This window comes from Ornithorhynchus anatinus, chromosome 8 (assembly GCF_004115215.2).
Source record: "Ornithorhynchus anatinus isolate Pmale09 chromosome 8, mOrnAna1.pri.v4, whole genome shotgun sequence".
NCBI classification, from domain to species: domain Eukaryota; kingdom Metazoa; phylum Chordata; class Mammalia; order Monotremata; family Ornithorhynchidae; genus Ornithorhynchus; species Ornithorhynchus anatinus.
The window spans coordinates 2,284,429-2,303,721 of NC_041735.1; the positions used below are offsets into that span (position 1 = coordinate 2,284,429).

The 19,293-nt window shown below is 52.4% G+C and overlaps 1 protein-coding gene across 2 annotated transcripts in view; it reads left to right on the top strand.

Annotated features, from left to right (window-relative positions):
* The window catches only part of THSD4 (thrombospondin type 1 domain containing 4), a 105,885-nt gene that overhangs the window by 66,043 nt on the left and 20,549 nt on the right, over positions 1 to 19,293 (top strand). The window contains exon 1 of one of the 2 annotated variants that reach the window (XM_029071430.1): positions 2,844 to 2,932. The exons of the other annotated variant lie outside the window; for it this stretch is intronic. Coding sequence (XP_028927263.1) covers positions 2,870 to 2,932 — 63 coding nt within the window. The 5' untranslated portion in view covers positions 2,844 to 2,869. Of the gene's footprint in view, positions 1 to 2,843; positions 2,933 to 19,293 lie in introns of those variants that run through there. 2 annotated transcript variants of the gene reach the window in all.

Sequence of the window (19,293 nt, forward strand, 5' to 3'; positions counted from 1 at the left end):
AGGATCATCCCCTGGCCCCTGACCCCCTCCCTGGCCATCAGCTCTTCTCACCCATCTTACTGAGGGCTGAGGTGGGGGTTGCCTTTATTCATCCCACCCTCAGCCCCACAGCACTTTTGTGCCTATCCGTAATTTATTTATTTAGATCTGTGTCTGTCTTCCCCTCGCTAAGACTGTAAGCTTCTTGTGGGCTGGGACTGTGACTACCAACTCTATTAAACTGTACCCTTCCAAGTGCTTAGTTCAGGGTTCTGCTCACAGTAAGTGCTCAATACAGATCATTGATTGATAGTATAGTACCATGTTCAAAAAATATAATTGATTCACTGAGGAGATTCTTGTCTCCAGGGCTCTAGTCTCAACTTTGCCACTGGCCTGCTCTGTGACTTGACCGAAGTGGCAGAGTGGATAGAGCATGGGCCTGGGAGTGAGAAAGACATGGGTTCTAATCCCTGCTCTGCCGCTTGTCTGCTCTGTGAGCTTGGGTCAGTCACTTCACTTCTCTCTGGGTCTCAGTTACCTCATCTGTAAACATAAGATTGAGACTGTGAACCCCATGTGGGACAAGGACTGTGTCCAACCCGATTTGCTTGTATCCACCCCAGCGCTTAGTATAGTGCCTGGCATATAGTAAGTGCTTAACAAATACCATAATAATAATAATTTAGCCTCTCTCCACCTTAGTTTCCTCTTTGGTAAAATGGGGACACAATACCTCTGACCCTCTCTCTGAACTTAAAGAACCATGTGAGACAGAGACCATGTCTGTTCTGATGATATGGTACCTGCTCCAGCGTTTGGCCCAGTGCTTGGCACAAAGTAAGAGCTTAAATGCTGGAACTGCTTTCTCCCAGGGTGGCTGAGGAGCCACAGCTGTTTCAGAGAGGTGTCTGGGTGCCCCCAGCCAGGCAGTCATTTAGTCAATTGTGTTTACTGAGCACCTACTGTGTGCAGAGCACTGTACTAAGTGCTTGGGAGAGTACATTATAACAGGCACATTCCCTGCCCAAATTGAGTTTACAGTCTAGAGGGACTGGCCCTTGGTGGAATCAGCTCCTGGGGACCTGAAGATGGGAGACAGCTTTAATCAATCAATTAATTAATGACATTTATTGAGCGCTTAGCTCCTTTTGGGCAGGGAGTGTGTCTGTTATATTGTTTTCACCCTAGCGCCTCGTAGAGTGCTCTATACATAGTAAGTGCTCAGTAAATAGGATCCTACTTACTTGGAAGCATACGATACAACAGAAATAGCATTCATACCTTCAGTCGTATTTATTAAGTGATTACTGTAATAGTAATAATAGTGATGGTATTTGTTAAGCACTTACTATATGCCAAGCACTCTTCTAAGCACTGGGGCAGATACAAGATAATCAGATTGTCCCACGTGGGGCTCACAGTCTTCATCCCCATTTTACAGATGAGGGAACATCTGAGGGCACAGAGAAGTTAAGTGACTTGCCCCAAGTCACATAGCTGACAAGTGGCGGAGCAGGGATTAGAACCCATCACCTCTGACTTCCAAGCCCATGCTCTTTCCACTAAGCACTGCAGTAAGCGCTTAGAAGCATATAATAAAACAATAAACAGATCTATTCCTTGCCCACACGAATTTATAGTCTAGAGGACGAGTTTATAGACGCGTTCCCTGCCTATAACGAGCTACCACTCTAGAGGGGTTCACCCGAACCCCTCCAAGGGCTGCCTTGGGGTCGTCTGGCCAGGCCGGGTGGGAGGTCCAGTTGGCATTGCAGAGCACACTGCTGGTGGGAGTGGGGGGCTGTGCCCCCAATCTGTGTCCTCGCTCCCCACCTCCGTCCCGGAGATCGGGGCCGGGCCTTAAAGCTGCCTAAATCAGTAAGGACCGACCGAGCCGCCCCACGCAGTCCCTCGCAGCCTCGCCGGAGCGCTTACCTTTCGCCAGAGAGACCACATGCGTAACCCCTTTCTGTCTGTCTTCTCCCACTTTCCGTACCCTCGGAAAGACCGACCTCCTTTCCCCCTTCATTCCCTCTCCCTCCTTCGCTCCCCTTCCTTCTCTTTCCCCCTGCCCTCCCCCTTGCCCGTCTCTTCTCTCCCTCCCCTTCTCTTTCCCCCTTCTTTCTCCCCCTTTCCCTTCCTCTCTCCCCCTTTACCTTCTTCCTCTTTCCCCCTTTCCCTCCCTCTCTTCTCCTTTCCCTTCCTCTCCCCGCTTTCCTCTCCCCCTCTTCTTTCCCCCTTTCTCTGCCTCTCTCCCCCTTTCCTTTCTTCTGTCTCCCTCTTTTCCCCTTTCCCTTCCTCTCTCCCCCTTTTTCTCCCTCTCTCCCCCTCTTCTTTCCCCCTTTCCCTCCCTCTCTTCTCTCCCCCTTTCCCTTCTTGCTTTCTCCTCTTTTTCCTCCCTCTCTCCCCGTCTTCTTTCCCCTTTCCCTTTCTCCTCTCCCCCCTTTTCCCTCCCTCTCTCTCCCTCTTCTTTCCCCCTTTCCCTTCCTCTCTCCCCCCTTTCCTTTCTTCCTCTCTCCTCCTTCTCTCCCCCTTTCCCTGCCTCTCTCCCCCTCCTCTCTCCCCTATCCTTTCTTCCCCTCTGCCCCCCCCGTCCTCCCCCTCCTCCGGCCCCCTCCCTCCCGGGGTCCCGGGCAGGCTCCCGCCCCCTCCTCTCTCCCTCCCCCAGCCCGGAGCGGAGCAGTCTGGAGCCCTCGCATGAAGAGATCAGTTTACCAGTTGTGTCGGGAGCCGCGGAGGACGGAGCGGAGCTGCCGGTGGCGGGCGGGGGTTCAGGGGTCCGGGGGGTCCGGGGGTCCCAATCCCGAGCCCCGCGTCCAGCGGCCAGCTGTCTGCAGGAGGACCCTCCATCCCCCTCCCCCGGGGGCAGGGCCGGCTCCAGAGAGGGATGTTGGTCAACTACCTGCTATTGACCCTGATGTCCGCTGCGGCCGTCAGAGCCCGGCCGGAGGTGAGCCAAGTCCAGCTGGTCCAGCTTCTCGGGGGGCATGGGAGAGGGGGGAAGGGAAGGGGCGGGGGGGGGGGCCCTGCCCTTCTCTCGTTTTGGAAAAGGAGTCAGCTGCCATTCCGCCAGAGGTGTTGGAGTTGTTGGAGGTCTGGGGCAAGCCTGGGGTAGGTTTGAAGCAGGCCTGGGGCAAGCCTAGGGTAGGTCTGAAGCAGGCCTAAGGCATGTCTGAAGAAGGCCTGGGGCAGGTCTGGGCCCCCGGGCGTCGCTCGGGACCACCCGAAGGTTCGGGTGGAGACCATAGGTGGTATGAGTGGGTCCTTTCAACTCTCGCGTCTCCCAGGGGTGTTCAATTCAGTACAGTTCAGTCATTTATTGAGCACTTACTGTGTGCGGAGCACTGTACCAAGCATTTGGAAAGTACATTTCAGCAACAAAGACAATCCCTGCCCACAAGGGGCTTCCTTGGTAAAGGGAGAGGGGGCCCTCCCCGAACAAGTGTCCCCAGTTTAAGAGAAGTCCAGTGGGTTCTCCCGGGGTGAAAGCCGGCTCTGACTCTCGCCGTGTGCCGGGGTCGAGGCGACTCAAGGGTCCAAACCCCCCGCTTTGGGGTCTTTCCAGAGATGCGCTCTGCTTCCCGGGGCCCGGTTCCCGGGCATCTCGCGTGGGAGGTGGGCCGCGGCGGCCGTGGGCTGGGTCTGGGGACCGGGGACCCCGGAGGGTACCACGGTCTCGCCCGGGGACCGGGCTGAAGCCAATTATTGCTGGACGGCGGGTTGGCCCCGAGCCGCGACCGTCGGCTCCGCCCCACAACGGGCAGGGCAGGGCCAAGTCCCCCACGAAGGGCATATTGCGGGGCAGGAGAAGGGTGAAGATGAAACCGGCCGGCTTCGTCCTTTCCTTCCCTCTTTCTCCCCTCCTCCCTTCGCTTCCCATCCATTCTCTCTCAACCCTTTTCCCCTCCTCCCTCCCCTCTTTCCCCCTTCTCTCGTCATCCTTTCCCTTCTCCCTCTTTCCTTCCCTTTCCTCTCCTCCCTCCCCTCTTTCCTCCTTCCTTCCTTTCTCCTCGCTTCCCTTCCCTTTCCCTCTCTATTCCCCTCCTCCTCCTCCTTTCCCTTTTCCCCCTCCCCCTTCTTTCTTCCCCCCCTCCTATTTCCTCCCCTCCCTCCTCTTTTTCCATCCTCCTTCCTCCCTCCCCTCTTTCTTCTCTCCTCACTTCCCTTCCCCCTTCTTTTCTTCCCTCCATTCTCTTCCCCCTCCTTCCATCCTCTTCTTCCCCCTTCCCCTCATTTACCCTCCTCCCTCCCCGCCGTCCCCCACCCCTGTGTCCTCTCCCCCTCCGTCCCCCGTCAAGCGGAGGTGGTGTGGGTCTGGTAGGCTCGGCGTCCTTCCTCCTTGCCTCTGGCTGCCTGCCTGTCCTCCTGGCCTGCCCTCCTGTCCTGCCCTGCCTGCCTGTCCTGCCCACCCTGCCTGTCTGCCTGCCTACCCTGCCTAACTGCCTGTCTGGCTGCCTGCCCTGCCTACCCTGCCAAACTGCCTACCCTGCCTTTTTGCCTGCCTACCTTGCCTGCCCTGCCTGTCTGCCCTGCCTGCCCTGCAAGGCCTGCCTGCCCTGCTAGCCCTGCCTGCCTGCTCTCCCTACCCTGCCTAACTGCCTACCCTTCCTGTCTGCCTGCCTGCCTCTCTGCCCTGCCTGCCCTGCCCTGCCTGCTTGCCAGTCCTTCCCGTTCCTGCCCGCAAACTCGCGGTGGGCCCGGGGCTCTGGCTCTCCCGGTGCCGGTTTGAATTAGGGGCCTCGGGGGGCGGGAGTCGGAGCTCCAGCACCGGCCCACGAGCTCCCGGTGGTGACCCCTGGAGATGACCCCTGACGGTGACTGATTCCCCGCGGTGACTCCCGGTGGTGACCACGGTGGTGACCCCCGATGGTGACTCATGGCCGTCATTCCCGAGGATGACTCCCAGTGGTGACTCCCGTCGGCTCCCGACTGTCTGTACCAGCTATCGGCTGACAGTGCCCAGGCGGCCCCTGTATTTGTCCCTAGACCATGTGTCCTCCACTGCCCGGGCCACCGGGCACCTCCGGGAGTGCTCCATAATAATAATATTTGTTAAGTGCTTACTACGTCCCAAGTACCGTGCTAAGCGTCAAGGTAATCAGGTTGTCCCACGTGGGGCTCCCAGTCTTCATCCCCATTTTACAGATGAGGTCACTGAGGCACAGAGAAGTGGCTTGCCCAAGGTCCCACAGCAGACAAGTGGCTGAGTTGGGATTAGAGCCCATGTCCTTTGCCTCCCAAGCCTGGGCTTTTTCCACTAAGCCACGCTGCTTCTCAGCTCCAGGGATGGGGGGTTCCGGGACTGGGGAACCCAGGGGGCCAGTGGGGGGGGAGGACGAGGGGTCCCTCCAGGGCTGGGGGGCTCCAGGACCGAGGAACCCAGGGAGAGGAAGCCATGGGGGAGGGTTAGACTTAGCTCCAGGCCAAAGTGCGGGTGGGGGATCGGAAAGCTAGGGGTGTTGGTGACGGCTCCTGGTTTGAGAAGGATGCAGGGGTTTCTGCTCTCCCCCTCCTCCACACTATCCCTGCTCGCTATCCCCCCTGTCCACCATCCCCCCCGCTCCCTAACCATCCCCGCTAATCCACGGGTGGACTGTTACCAACGCGATTTGCTTGTATTCACCCCAGTGCTTAGTACAGTGCCCGGTCCATAGTAAGCACTTAAATACCACAGTTATTACCTGGGTCAGCAGGAGCAGGATGGGCTGAGCGCTCCCTAGGCCCGAGCAGGGGTTGGGGGGCCACCCCCCCCACCTAGAGGAGTTTCAAAACCTCCCGGGGAGGGTGGGCCTATGGATACCCAGAGTTAAAAGTGAGAGAGGAGGTGATGATGACACTAAGTAATGGGCGAACCAGAGAATGTTGACCTGATGCATCTGTGCATGCCCAGATAGTTCACCGGGAAGGCCTCCTGGAGGAGGTGACTAGGAGTTGGGCCTTTTATCAGTGGAGGTGGGGACCCAATTAGTTTCAGAACAATGGGTGGGAGTTAACCAGTTGGTGATGGAGTTGGGAGAGAGTTTGGGCTAGGATAATTGTGGTATTTGTTAGTCAGTCAGTCATATTTGCTGAATGCTTACTTTGAGCAGAGCACTGTACTAAGTGCTTGGGAAAGTACAATATAACAATAAACAGACACCTTCCTTTCACACAAAGGGCTTGCGGTCTAGAAGGGGAGGAAGGCATTAATATAAATAAATTACAGATATGTACATCAGTGCTATGGGACTGGAGGTGGGGGTGGTGAATAAAGGGAGCAAGTCAGGGCGACGCAGAAGGGAGTGGGACAAGTGGAAAGGAGGGCTTACTATGTGCCAGGCACTGTTCGAAGCATTGGGGTCAATACAAGATAATCGGGTTGGACACAGTCCCTGTCCCGCAAAGGGCTCACAGTCTTAATCCCCATTTTACGGATGAGGTAACCGAGGCCCAGAGAAGTGTTGTGACTGGCCCAGGATCACACAGCAGACAAGTGGCAGAGTCTGGACTAGAATAATAATAATTTGTGGTATTTATTAAGCTCTGGGGTGGATAAGCACTTAGTACAGTGGTCTGCACACAGTAAGTGCTCAATAAATCCGATTGAAAGAATACAAACAAATCGGATTGGACACAGCCCCTGTCCCTCTTGAGGCTCACAGTCTTAATCCCATTTTACAGATGGAGGTAACTGAGGCCCAGAGAAGTGAAGTGCCCAAGCCTACACAGCAGACAAGTGGTAGAGCCGGGATTAGAACCCATGACCTTCTGACTTCCAGGCCCGGGCTCTATCCAACACGCCAGGTCCTTCTGACTCCCAGACCCCTGCTCGATCCACTAGGCCACGCTGCTTCTCTAGGAAACCGCTGGGAGCCGCTGGGGTGTTTTCTTAGGAACCAGACTTTGACTTCCGAAGAGCCGCAGGAATTCAGGAGCGCCTTCCCTCCACCTTCCCTGCATTTCCTCCCTGATCTTTTCCCCTCCCGACCCGAGGCGAGGAGTGGGTGGGAGGCCTCAGGGCCTGTGGGACACGCTGGTCACCGGGGGGGCACGGGGGGGGGTGGTCCTCGTGGCCTGGGCGGGACCCGGTGTTTCTGGCCGTGGATCGGAGCCAGCGCTCTATGAATGCGCCACTTGTCCTAATGAGGCGAAATCCAGGCCCTCCACCCCCCTGCCCCCCTCCCGGGCCCGCCGGCTTCGTGCTAACAGGAGTTTTGCAGCTGGTGTTTATTTTTGTGGTCGGGGAAGACTTTGAAATGCTGAAATCATCTATTTTTAATGAGTACTATGCCCCCCCCACCCCACCCCCGAAGTGGCCTGGTGGCAGGCACAAATCTGAAAGCAAAGTCTTCTGTCCCTTCCCCTGCAGGATGACCCAGCCCCGAAGCTCCCAGAACTCATTCATTCATTCTATCGTATTTATTAAGTGTTTACTGTGTGCAAAGCACTGTACGAAGTGCTTGGAAAGTACAATACAGCAATAGAGACAATCCCTGCCCACAGTGGGTTTACAGTCTAGAGGGGGGGAGGCAGACATCAAAACAAGTACCAAACAAGTGCCCATCGTTTAAAGACAGGAGGTCTCAAGTTAGGCCTCCTGGCTGCTCTCCCCTGCGGCCCAGTCTAGGGGGCCGCGGCTGAGGAGACGCCACTCTTCCCATCCCTCGTGAGTTGGGGGGCGGTGGGACCAGGTCCCTCCCCTGCCCCGCCTGGTGACCTCACAGGCACCCTGGATTCCAGGGGCCTCTCCAGGTTTCCTTTCCCACTTTGTCATTTTGCGCAGCAGACTGGACTTGGATGGAGAAGTGCATTTTTTTCCGCCGTCAAAGGCTTCCGCGGAATGGTTTGTTTTAAGGCGGTTTGGGGGGCGGCCGAGGGAGCCTCGCCGCACTTAAAGGCGTGGATGGTGGGGCCGACTTGGGCCTCACCCCCACCCCCGACAGACCCCGAGCTGGATTTGCCAGGCACTCTGGGGACCCCTGGACGGACTGGGGGCATTGAGGGCGTGGGACCCCCCCTGCCCTGAGCATCCATCCCAAGCACCCCTGACCCTAACAGCTGATGAGCTGCCCCTCCCTCGGTTAGTTCCCCCAAGTCCCCTCCCCTGAACTCTATCCCCGTGCTCGAACCCCTGTCTTTGCTCAGAGCTCCCCTTCTCCTCCCAGCGCTCGCCCAGACCCACCCTCTGCTCTGCGACCCTCCCCCAGCCACAGCAATGTCCTTTCACTGCTACAGGCCATCTTCCACTGAAACTATTTCTGCAGTTACACCCTGTTTCCTCTTTTCAATCAATCAATCAATCATTGTAATGTATTGAGCCTTTACTATGTGCAGGGTACTGCACTAAGCACTTGGGAGAGTACAATACAACAGAATTAGCAGACATGTGCCCTCCAGACTGTAAGCTTGTTGTGGGCAGGGAATGTGTCTGTTATATTGTTATACTGTACTTTCCTAAATTCTTAGTACAGTGTTCTGCACAGGGTAAGTGCTCAATAAAAACAAATGACTGAATGCCCCTAACAAGCTTATAATCAACAGGCTATTTTGGACCTTTCTTCCTCAGCCTTCTTATGGCATCAGCTCAGGAGCTGCAGGGGAGTCTTGGAGAAATGGGTAAACCATGTTGAAAGCCACAGGTTTTGGGAAGAGGCGGTGGATCATAAAATTGGGGGACACAGAGTTGGAGAGGCTAGTTGGCAGGAGCCGTCAGGGAGGGTTGATGAATCCATTTTATTTCCTGCCCAGTGGGGGTATCTCTCTGATCCAATAGAAACACATCAGTATAGCTCCGTTACACCGAACACACAATTCTCGGTAATTATGGGTAAAATTACTGCCATTCGGGAACCAATCCCCCATTCATAATTCTGCTCCTATGAGAGACTTGGTTCCTACTTTCAACATTTTGGCTTAGGACGCAGTGTGCAGGAACCCAAAGTGTCCCAAGTCCGGGTCGGCTTGTACCACTGGTCCCACTCACTGGCCTGTGTGGAGGTCACAAACTATCAATTAGGGAGAGCAGGAATTTTACCCCATATTTCGGAGAAGGAGGCTGATGCCTAGAGAGGTTGTGACTTGCAGTTGCCAAGCACCAATCATGTCGGAAGACTGAGGACATTTTCTCTTTACCTCCTCCCAGCTTCCCCAGGGCAGCCCCTAGGCACCCCTTCCCCTGGTATGAGTTGTGTGTTGGGAGGGTCGTCTTTTATTTCAAGCAGCATGGTAGTGGATAGACCATGGTCCTGCCAATCAGAAGGTCATGGATTCTAATCCTGGCTCTGCCACTTGTCTGCTGTGTGACCTTGGGCAAGTCACTTCACTTCTCTGAGCCTCAGTTACCTCATCTGTAAAATGGGGATTGAGACTGTGAGCCCCACGTGGGACAGGAACTGTGTCCAGCCCGATTTGCTTATATCCACTCCAGTGTTTAGTAAAGTGCCTGACACATAATAAGCGCCCATCAAATAGCATAATTATTATTATTAATTCCCCTCCCCTTGGGGTCTGTCCATTCTCCGACATCCACCCTGGACCAGATCCAGAGGCCTCCAGAAAACCCTCTCCAAGGCAGCAGAGAAGGACCTCCATTTCTCGGCATTCCCTAAGACCCTCACTCCTCCCCCTCTCCACCACCCCAAAGGATCTCATGTTGTGGGAAAATTGCATTCCAGTAACCATGGATTCAGTGGGAACTTACACACTGAGGAGAGATGGTTCGTAGATATCACCATAGCAGACATTTTTTGATACAAATTCCTATATTCCCATTCTGCCCAATCCTAGCAGAATGCTCTACACCCTGGCCCCTCATTGCTATTTTACTGTGTTAAATACCGTGAAGTTGCAAAAACACAAAGAAGCCCCAAATCCCACATGGTACAGTGCAGTAAAACTGAGACAGGGGGCTGGCGAACATAGCAGCCTCACGCTTCGACTGGAAACCAGCACATGTGCATGATCGTTTCTTCCTACGCTGAATCTACCAGTATGAGGATCGTGTTCTAATCATTCAATCAGTAGTATTTATGAGCATCTACTCTTTGTGGAGCATTGGGTGCTAAGCATTTGGGAGAGTAGAATTCATCTAGTAGACTCAAACTTATATTCTCTTGAGGGGACAGCAGGCGTTGAAATGATGTATAGCTTGGAAGAAAGAGGAAAAGGAGCTAGATTTAAGCTTGTTGTGGACAGGGAATGGATCTGTTTATCATTATTATCGTTATATTGTACTCTCCCAAGTGCTTAATTCAGTGCTCTGTCCAGTGAGCTCCCAGTAAATGCAATTGAATGAGTGAATATGTACATGGATTAGTGCAGACTTCATAGGTTGTGCAAGATATAAGCAAAATTTCTTTGCAAAGTTTTGAGTTCACAAGGGCTCAGGTAGCACAGAAGTGCTGAAGAGGCAGGTGGAGGGATAAACCTAGGGAGAGAAATGAGGAAAGCCCCTTTTGGGTAGCCTTCCTCGGGGGGCAGGGTAGGGGGCTTAGAAGATGGTGAGAGCTGGGGAGCTGGGGTTTGATGCATTTAAATGGGGAGGAAGTTTCAGGCAGGGGGAAGGATGTGAGCAAGGGGTCGGTGGAAGAGATGAGAACGAGGTCCAGTGGGTAGGTTAGCTTGAGAGGACTCAACAGTGCGAGCTGGGGGATAGTGGATTGGAGAGAGAAAACTGGGGAATCAATCAAAGATATATATTGATCACTTAGTGCATGCAGAGCACTGTAGTATGCACTTGGGATAGCACAATACAATAGAGGTGGTAGATATGATTCTTACCCACAAGTATCTTACAATCTACAAGACAGACATTAAAATAAATTACAAATAGGGGAAATGGCAGGGTATAAGGCTATGTACATAAGTGATGTGGGGCAGGGGGTGAGGTGAATACCAAGTATTTAAAGGATACAGATGAGAAACAGCATGGGCCTGAGAGTCAAAAGGACGTGGATTCTAATCCAGGCTCTGCCACTTGTCTGTTGTATGACCTTGGCCAAGTCACTTCACTTTTCTATACCTCAGTGACCTCATTTATAAAATGGGGATTAAGACTGTGAGCCCCATGTGGAAGAAGGACTATGTCCAATCTGATTAGCTTGTATCTACCCCAGTGCTTAGAACAGTGCCTGGCACAAAATAAGCATTTAAATTTCACAGTTATTATTAGATCCTAGTGCATAGCAAGATGCAGAAGTGAGAGGGAGCAAGGGAAAGGAAAGTCTCTTGGAGATGTAATTTTAATAGGGTTTTGAAAGTGGGGAGAGTTGGTGGCCTTTTTTTTTAAATAGTATTTGTCTGCCAGATATGAAGAGGAAGTTCCAGATCAGAGAGGAGACAGAGGTGAGGGGTCAGCGGTGAGATAGACAAGATCAAGAGTCAGTGAGTAGGTTGGTGTTAGAGGAGCAAAGTGTGAGGGCTGGGTTGTAAGTAAGAGAGCAGCGAGGTAAGGTGGGAGGAGGCAAGGAGATTGAATGTTTTATAGTAAATAGTAAGAAGTTTCTGTTTGATGAAGAGGTGGATGGGCCACCACTGGAGGTTCTTGAGGAGGGGGGAGATGTGGCCTGAATCCTTTTTAAGAAAAATGGTTCTGGGCAGCAGAGTGAAGTATGGTCTGGAGTGAGGAGAGACAGGAGGCAAGGAGGTCACTAAAGAGGCTGATGAAGTAGTAGAGGTGGGATAGGAGAAGTGCTTGAATGAGCAAAGTAACAGATTGGATGGAGAGGAAGAGGGAGATTCTGAAAGTGGCCCTGCAGGTGATGATCAGTGGGCGAGGGCCCAGTAGGCCTGATAGAGGAAGCTGGTGACCTTGTGGACAGTGGCTGGAGGTTCTACAGGTGGAAGGTGGTGGCCAGTGGTCTTTCTGGTGGTGTGCTGTGGCCACCGATCCTGCAGGCGAGGCCATTGGCCAGTGATCCTTCAGGTGAGGCCGATGGCCAGCGCTCCTGTAACTAGGGTTGGTGGCCAGTAATCCTGCAGGCGGGGCCAGTGGTCAGTGCTCCTGCAGGTGGGGTGGGTAGCCAGAGGTCCTGCAGGTGAGGTGGGTAGCCCACTGTTCTGTACTCATGGGCATGCTGGGTGGCGGGGCCCGAGCCCCTGCGTGCTTGCTCAGTGTCAAAAGGGTCCAGCTGGCCCCAAGAACGCGGCAATAAGTGGATCCATGTTTGGGAGGGTTCCTTCTGCGTTCCCTGATGCCACGGGGAGCCTCACAATGGACCAAAACTTCTGGGCTTTGCAACCCATGTCTCTGCAACCCCCTCATGCCAGACCTAGAGGGCACTGGGGCAACAGGGGGTGTCCCCAGGATCCTGCACTCTGGTAGGAGGAAGGGGATTTGGGTCACTGATTCCCTTTTTATCCCCGGGCAGCCCAGCCCATAACCCCAACCTGGGGAAGGTGTCTTCGGAGGGCAGATCCTTGTGTGCCTGGCATCTAGGATGAGTCTGGCACTGTTGCCTGCCCAGCGGCCACTGAACTGACCGCACCCCTGCCCTGAATGGCTCCTGCAAAGTTGCCCCATTCTTCCCCATCCTCCCAGGGCCTTCCTGATTTCACCACACCTCCCTGTCACCCCCAGCTCTGGAGAGGGGGTCGTCAGGAACACAGGGACTCTCAGAAACTCCACATTCCAGCATCCATCTCCCTATTATGGTTCGAGAAGTAGGGGGAACTATTGCTGTGGAGCACTGTACTGAATGCCTATTGTGTGCAAAGCATGGTACTGTGTGTCTAAGGCATGCAGAGAGATTTACTAGGCATCCATTATATGCAGAGCACTGTACTGGTTACCTATTGCACCCAGATAAGTAAACTGGGTCCTCAGGGAATTCACAGAAGTAAAAGTAGAATCCAGTGGGGGAGACAAGGAGCTAAGCTTTGGTACTTACTAAAAGGAGGAAGAGGAGAAAAGATCTTAGTAACAGACCCAAGTAAATGACCCAAGTTAGGCAGTGCCCCGCTTCCTTTCCACACACATCCGATCTCCATGTGTCTTTCCCCACACGCACACACACACACAAACAGGCGCACACAGCCAAATAAACACAGCCACGCAAATAATAATAATAATAATAATGATGTTGGCATTTGTTAAGTGCTTACTATGTGCAGAGCACTATTCTAAGTATGGGGGTATACAGGGTAATCAGTTGTCCTACATGAGGCTCACAGTCTTCATCCCCATTTTACAGATGAGGTAACTGAGGCAAAGAGAAGTTAAGTGACTTGCCCACAGTCACACAGCTGCCAAGTGGCAGAGCGGGGATTCGAACCCATGACCTCTGACTCCCAAGCCCGTGCTCTTTCCACTGAGCCATGCTGCTATATTCAGAAACTCAGACCAGTAGGTGTTGGGTCACTAGGAAGAGAGTGAGGGATGGCGAGGGGAGAGTCAGGGGTGTTGGTTGGTCTGTGCTCAGTCACTGAGGGAGAATTTGGAATGGAGAGAAGAGAGTAAGGAGGCACTGGATCATCTGTGCTGGATCTCTGGGGCAGAGTCAGGAATGGAGAGGGGGGAATCTGAGGGCGTTGGATGGACAATGTAAGAGAGTTGGTAGACACATTACCTGCCCACAAGGAGCTTACAGTCTAGAGACCCTCAGCTCAAAATCTGGATCTGACCCCAACCAGGGACCGATCTTCTATAATAAGATATAAGATATATATATATATATATATATATATATGTATATCTTCTATATATAAGAGAAGCAGCGTGGCTCAGTGGAAAGAGCATGGGCTTTGGAGTCAGGGCTCATGAGTTCGAATCCCAGCTCTGCCACTTGTCGCTGTGTGACTGTGGGCAAGTCACTTAACTTCTCTGTGCCTCAGTTCCCTCATCTGTAAAATGGGGATTAAGACTGTGAGCCCCACGTGGGACAACCTGATTCCCCTCTGTCTACCCCAGCGCTTAGAACAGTGCTCGGCACATAGTAAGCGCTTAACAAATACCAACATTATTATTATTATTATAATAATATTAATACCTGTAACTTCCCCGTGACCTTGGGTGAGTCACTTAACTTCTCTGTGCCTCAGTCACCTCATCTGTAAAATGAGGATTAAGACTGTGAGCCCCATATGGAACATGGACTGTGTCCAAACTGATTAGTTTTTGTCTGCCCCACTGCTTATTATGTGCCAAGCACTATTCTACTATTAATAATAATGATGGTATTTGTTAAGCGCTTACTGTGTGTCAAGCACTCTTCTAAGTCCTGGAATAGATACAAGATAATCAGGTTGGGCACAGTCCCTGTCCCACATGGGGCTCACACTCATCCCCATTTTACAGATGAGGAAACTGAGACCCAGAGAAGTTAAGTGACTTACAACAGACATGAGGTGGATCTGGGATTAGAACCCAGGTCCTTCTGACTCCCAGGCCGGTGTTCTATCCACTAAACCATGCTGCTTCTCAACTTGCAAACCTGCAATCAGCCCGCCCTCTCAGGAAGCTCCCACCCCAAACTGAAACTGGGGGATTAGGGGGACTGCTTGTCTGAATCCCCTGGTATCCCTGCTAGAGAAACAGCATGGCTCGGTGGAAAGAGCCCGGGCTTGGGAGTCAGAGGTCATGGGTTTGAATCCTGGCTCTGCCACTCGTCAGCTGTGTGACTGTGGGCAAGTCACTTCACTTCTCTGTGCCTCAGTTACCTCATCTGTAAAATGGGGATTGAGACTGTGAGCCTCATGTGGGACAACCTGATGACCCTGTATAATAATAATAATAACAATAATAATAACCCATAACAATAATAACAATAATATAACAATAATAATAATAATGTTGGTATTTGTTAAGCGCTAACTATGTGCCGAGCACTGTTCTAAGCGCTGGGGTAGATACAGGGTCATCAGGTCGTCCCACGTAAGGCTCACAGTTAATCCCCATTTTACAGATGAGGTAACTGAGGCACAGAGAAGTTAAGTGACTGCCTACAGTCACACAGCTGACAAGTGGCAGAGCCGGGAGTCGAACACATGACCTCTGACTCCGAAGCCCAGGCTCTTTTCCACTGAGCCATGCTGCTATCCCAGCTCTTAGAACAGTGCTCTGCACATAGTAAGCGCTTAACAAATACCAACATTATTGTTATTATTATTATTGAGTGCTCAGGGACCCCACTCCCAGGCCCCCACCCCTGTCTCCTCCTCCTCTGACTGCCCAGGGAAAGGAAGGTATTGGCTTGCTCAGCTCAGTAGGCCTTCAGCACTTGGTGAAGCTTCCACCCCTTCCATGCACCCTTAGGACCCTGAGGTAAGACTCATCAGGGCAGGGAGAGTAAAATAATAATGTTGGTATTTGTTAAGCGCTTACTATGTGCAGAACACTGTTCTAAGCGCTGGGGGAGATGCAGGGTAATCAGGTTGTCCCATGCGAGGCTCACAGTTCCAATCTCCATTTTACAGATGAGGTAACTGAGGCACAGAGAAGTTAAGTGACTTGCCCACAGTCACACAGCGGACAAGTGGCAGAGCCGGGATTTGAACCCAAGACCTCTGACTCCCAAGCCCGCGTTCTTTCCACTGAGCCACGCTGCTTCTCCAGGGGAAAAAGGGGTGGGTCTGTTCACCACAGATCACAGTGGGAGGCAAGCTAAGGTCCACTTGAGTTTGTGTTCTTATTGTGGTCTGGAGAGGATCCTCTCCGCCCTCCCCCAGTTCCCTCCCTCTCTTCCTTTCCTCCATTTTCCACCCGCCTCTTCCCTCTCTCTCCACACCTTCCCCCCACCTCGTCCCCAGTGTGAGGAAGCGAAGTTCCGAGTTCTGTAGCCAGGATGGGGGGTGGGGGTGGAGAGAGAGCCAGATGTGGAGAGAAGCCATCCTGGCGGGCGAGGGTGGGTGGAGTTAGAGCTGCAGGAGGCCGAAAGGGAAAGTGTGGAGACTGGGGGGACTGGATCCGCAGGAGAGGTGGCTTCCCTTTTTTGTTATTTTTTAATGGTATTTGTTAAGTGCTTACTATGTGTCAAACACTGTTCTAAGAGCTGGGGTAGATACATATTAATTAGCTTAGACACAGTCCCTGTCCCACGTGGGGCTCACAGTCCAAGTAGGAGGAAGAAGCGGCGTGGCCTAGTGGATAGAGCATGGACCTGGGAGTCAGAAGGACCTGAGTTCTAATCCTCACTCCACCACTTGTCTGCTGTGTGACCTTCGAGAAGCAGCGTGGCTCAGTGGAAAGAGCACGGGCTTTGGAGTCAGGGCTCATGAGTTCGAATCCCAGCTCTGCCACTTGTCGGCTGTGTGACTGTGGGCAAGTCACTTAACTTCTCAGTGCCTCAGTTACCTCATCTGTAAAATGGGGATGAAGACTGTGAGCCCCACGTGGGACAACCTGATTCCCCTATGTCTACCCCAGCGCTTAGAACAGTGCTCGGCACATAGTAAGCGCTTAACAAATACCAACATTATTATTATTATTATTACCTTTGGGCAAGTCACTTTGCTTCTCTGGGCCTCAGTTCCCTCATCTGTAAAATGGGAATTAAGACTGTAAGCCTCATATGGGACGGGGACTGTGTCCAACCTGATTAGCTTGTCTCTACCCCAGCTCTTAGTTCAGTGCCTGGCACATAATAAGGGCTTAACAAATACCATTATTATTATTATTATTATTATCATGTAAGTATGTGCCTAAATAGTTAAATGCCATTAAAAAAAAGTCCAAAAGGAAAGAGGTGCTGGAGACCAGGTACATATGGGGAGGCTAAATTTGGGGAAATTTAGTCCACCCACACTTGATATTCGTCCCACCTTCAGCCCCACAGCACTTCTATGTCCATATCTATAATTTTCTAAAATTTCTGTCTCCCTCTCTAGTCTGAAAGCTCCTTGTAGGCAAGGAATGTGTCTGCCAACTCTGTTGTATTTTCCAAAGCATTTAGTACAGCGTTCTGAACACAGGAAGTGCTCGATAAATATCACTAATTGGTGATTGAGAAGCAATGCTTGGTTGGGTGTTAGGTTTCCCAGGAGTAGGCTGGGGCAGAATTTCTTTGTGAGTCCATGAACTCCAGGGGACATCGAGGGATTCCACCTTCTGGGCTGTGATGGGAGCGAACCCACATCCTCCCTCAACGGGAGGGGGCCGGGGTGGTCTCTGAGCAGAGCTGGGCCATGCCTCGAAAGGGGTTGGGAGTGGGGTCGGCTATGGGGTGTGAGCAGAGCTAGGGATAGGGGTTGGTGCTGGGTCTCCAAACACAGGTGGAGGTGGGGAGACTCCGAGTTCTCACCAAACACCTGCTGTGAATATTTTACATTGTATCATGGCATTTATGAAGGATTTACTCAGGGCTAAGCACTATGCTAAGGCTGGAGCAGATAATAATAATAATGTTGGTATTTATTAAGCACTTACTATGTGCAGAGCACTGTTCTAAGCGCTGGGGTAGATACAGGGTAATCAGGTTGTCCCACGGGAGGTTCACAGTTAATCCCCATTTTCCAGATGAGGGAAATGAGGCACAGAGAAGTTAAGTGACTTGCCCACAGTCACACAGCTGACAAGTGGCAGAGCCGGGATTCGAACCCTTGACCTCTGACTCCCAAGCCCGGGCTCTTTCCACTGAGTCATGCTGAGGACACAGCCCCTGTCTCACACAGGTTTCACAGTCTAAGAAGTAGGGAAAGTAGGGTTCTGATCTCCATTTTACAGATGAAGAGGGAGTGTGGCCTAGTGGAAAGAGCCTGGGCCTGGGAGTCAGAGGGCCTGGGTTCTAATCCTGGCTCTTCCAATTGTTTTCTGTGTGACCTTGGGCAAACCACTTTAGTTCACTGTGCCTCAGATTACTCAACTGTGAAATGGGGTTCAGTACCCATTTTCCCTCATCCTTAGACTTTGAGCCTCATGCAGGACAGGGACTATGTCCAACCTAATTAACTTGTGCCTACCCCAGTGCTTAGAACAGTGTTTGACACATAGCAAGTGTTTAACAAATACCATTAAAAAAAAGATAAGGAAACTGAAGACCAGACAGGTTAATAAAAATGATAATTGTGGTATTTGTTAATTATTATGTGCGAAGCACTCTTCTAAGCACTGGAGTAGATACAAGGTAATCAGGTTGGACACCGTCCTTGTCCCACATGGGGTTCACACTTTTAACCCCCATTTCACAGATGCAGTAACTCAACAGTTTTGGCTTATACTAAGAGCTTAACAAATACTGTTATTGTTATTATTATTATTATTATTATTAATAAGGTCATACAGCAGACATGCATCAGAGCTGGGATTAGAATCTAGGTCCTTTTGACTCCCAGGCCCCTGCTCTGTCCACTAAGCAATGTTACTTCTCCTGGTTAAGTAAGTTGCCTGCGGCCACCCAGCAGGCCGAGGCAGGGCCAGGACTCCCGGTCCGATGCCCTTTCTGCTGGCCACGCGGCCATCTGTTCCAGCGGCCGTTTGAGAGAGTTTATGTGTAACTCGACTGCTGAGACTGTCCCCGAGAACTGCCCGTAAAATGTGATCTCGACTGGTAAAGGCGCCGCCGCAGGGGGAGTCCGAATCTGGAAGCCAGTTGCCTCCCTCAAACCAGCTCCATATGGCAAGCGGCACCGCGGCCCTGGCCTGGCTCCGGCCCGGCACCGGCCTTGGCCCTGCGCGGGCCCGGCCGCCGTGTCGTTTATGGGCCGAGCCCAGCGGTTTATTTGTGTTTCCGCGGCCCGGCCGGCTCCGTGCGGAGCTTGTTTTATTTTTATCCCCTTCCCCTCTGGTTGCTGCGAGGAAGCAGGGGTGCCCCAGAGTGGTGAAATCCGAGCCCCATGGCCGGCTGCTCTGGCCGCCCAAGCTGGGGCCCCGGCTCCAGGCTTGGGGACGCTGTCCCCGCCGATGGCCCCTCACCCCCTGGGCTGCCACCTCCCCAGAATGTCGCTGAAGGTCCAGGGTCAGGGGCTCTCGATGGTTTTTGCCTCTGGAGCAAGTGGCCGGGAGAGAGACATACCCCCTATTGAGTCACCAATTGGGTGGGTCTCGCTCCTGCTGGGCAGGAGGTCTGGACTGTAAGCTTGTTGTGGACAGGGAACGTGTCTGTTACATTGTTATCTTGTAATAATAATAGTACGAATAATAATGGTATTTGTTAAGCACTTACTATGCGCCAGGCACTGAACTAAGCACTAGGGTAGACACAAGCAAATCAAGTTGGACACAGTCCCCGTCCGATGTGGGGCTCACGGTCTAAATCTCCATTTTACAGATGAGGTAACTGAAGCCCAGAGAAGTGAAGTGACTTGCCCAGGGTCATACAGCTGAGAAGTGGCAGAGCTGGGATTAGAACACTGGTCCTTCTGACTTCCAGGCCCGTGCTCTATCCACAATGCTGTGCTGCT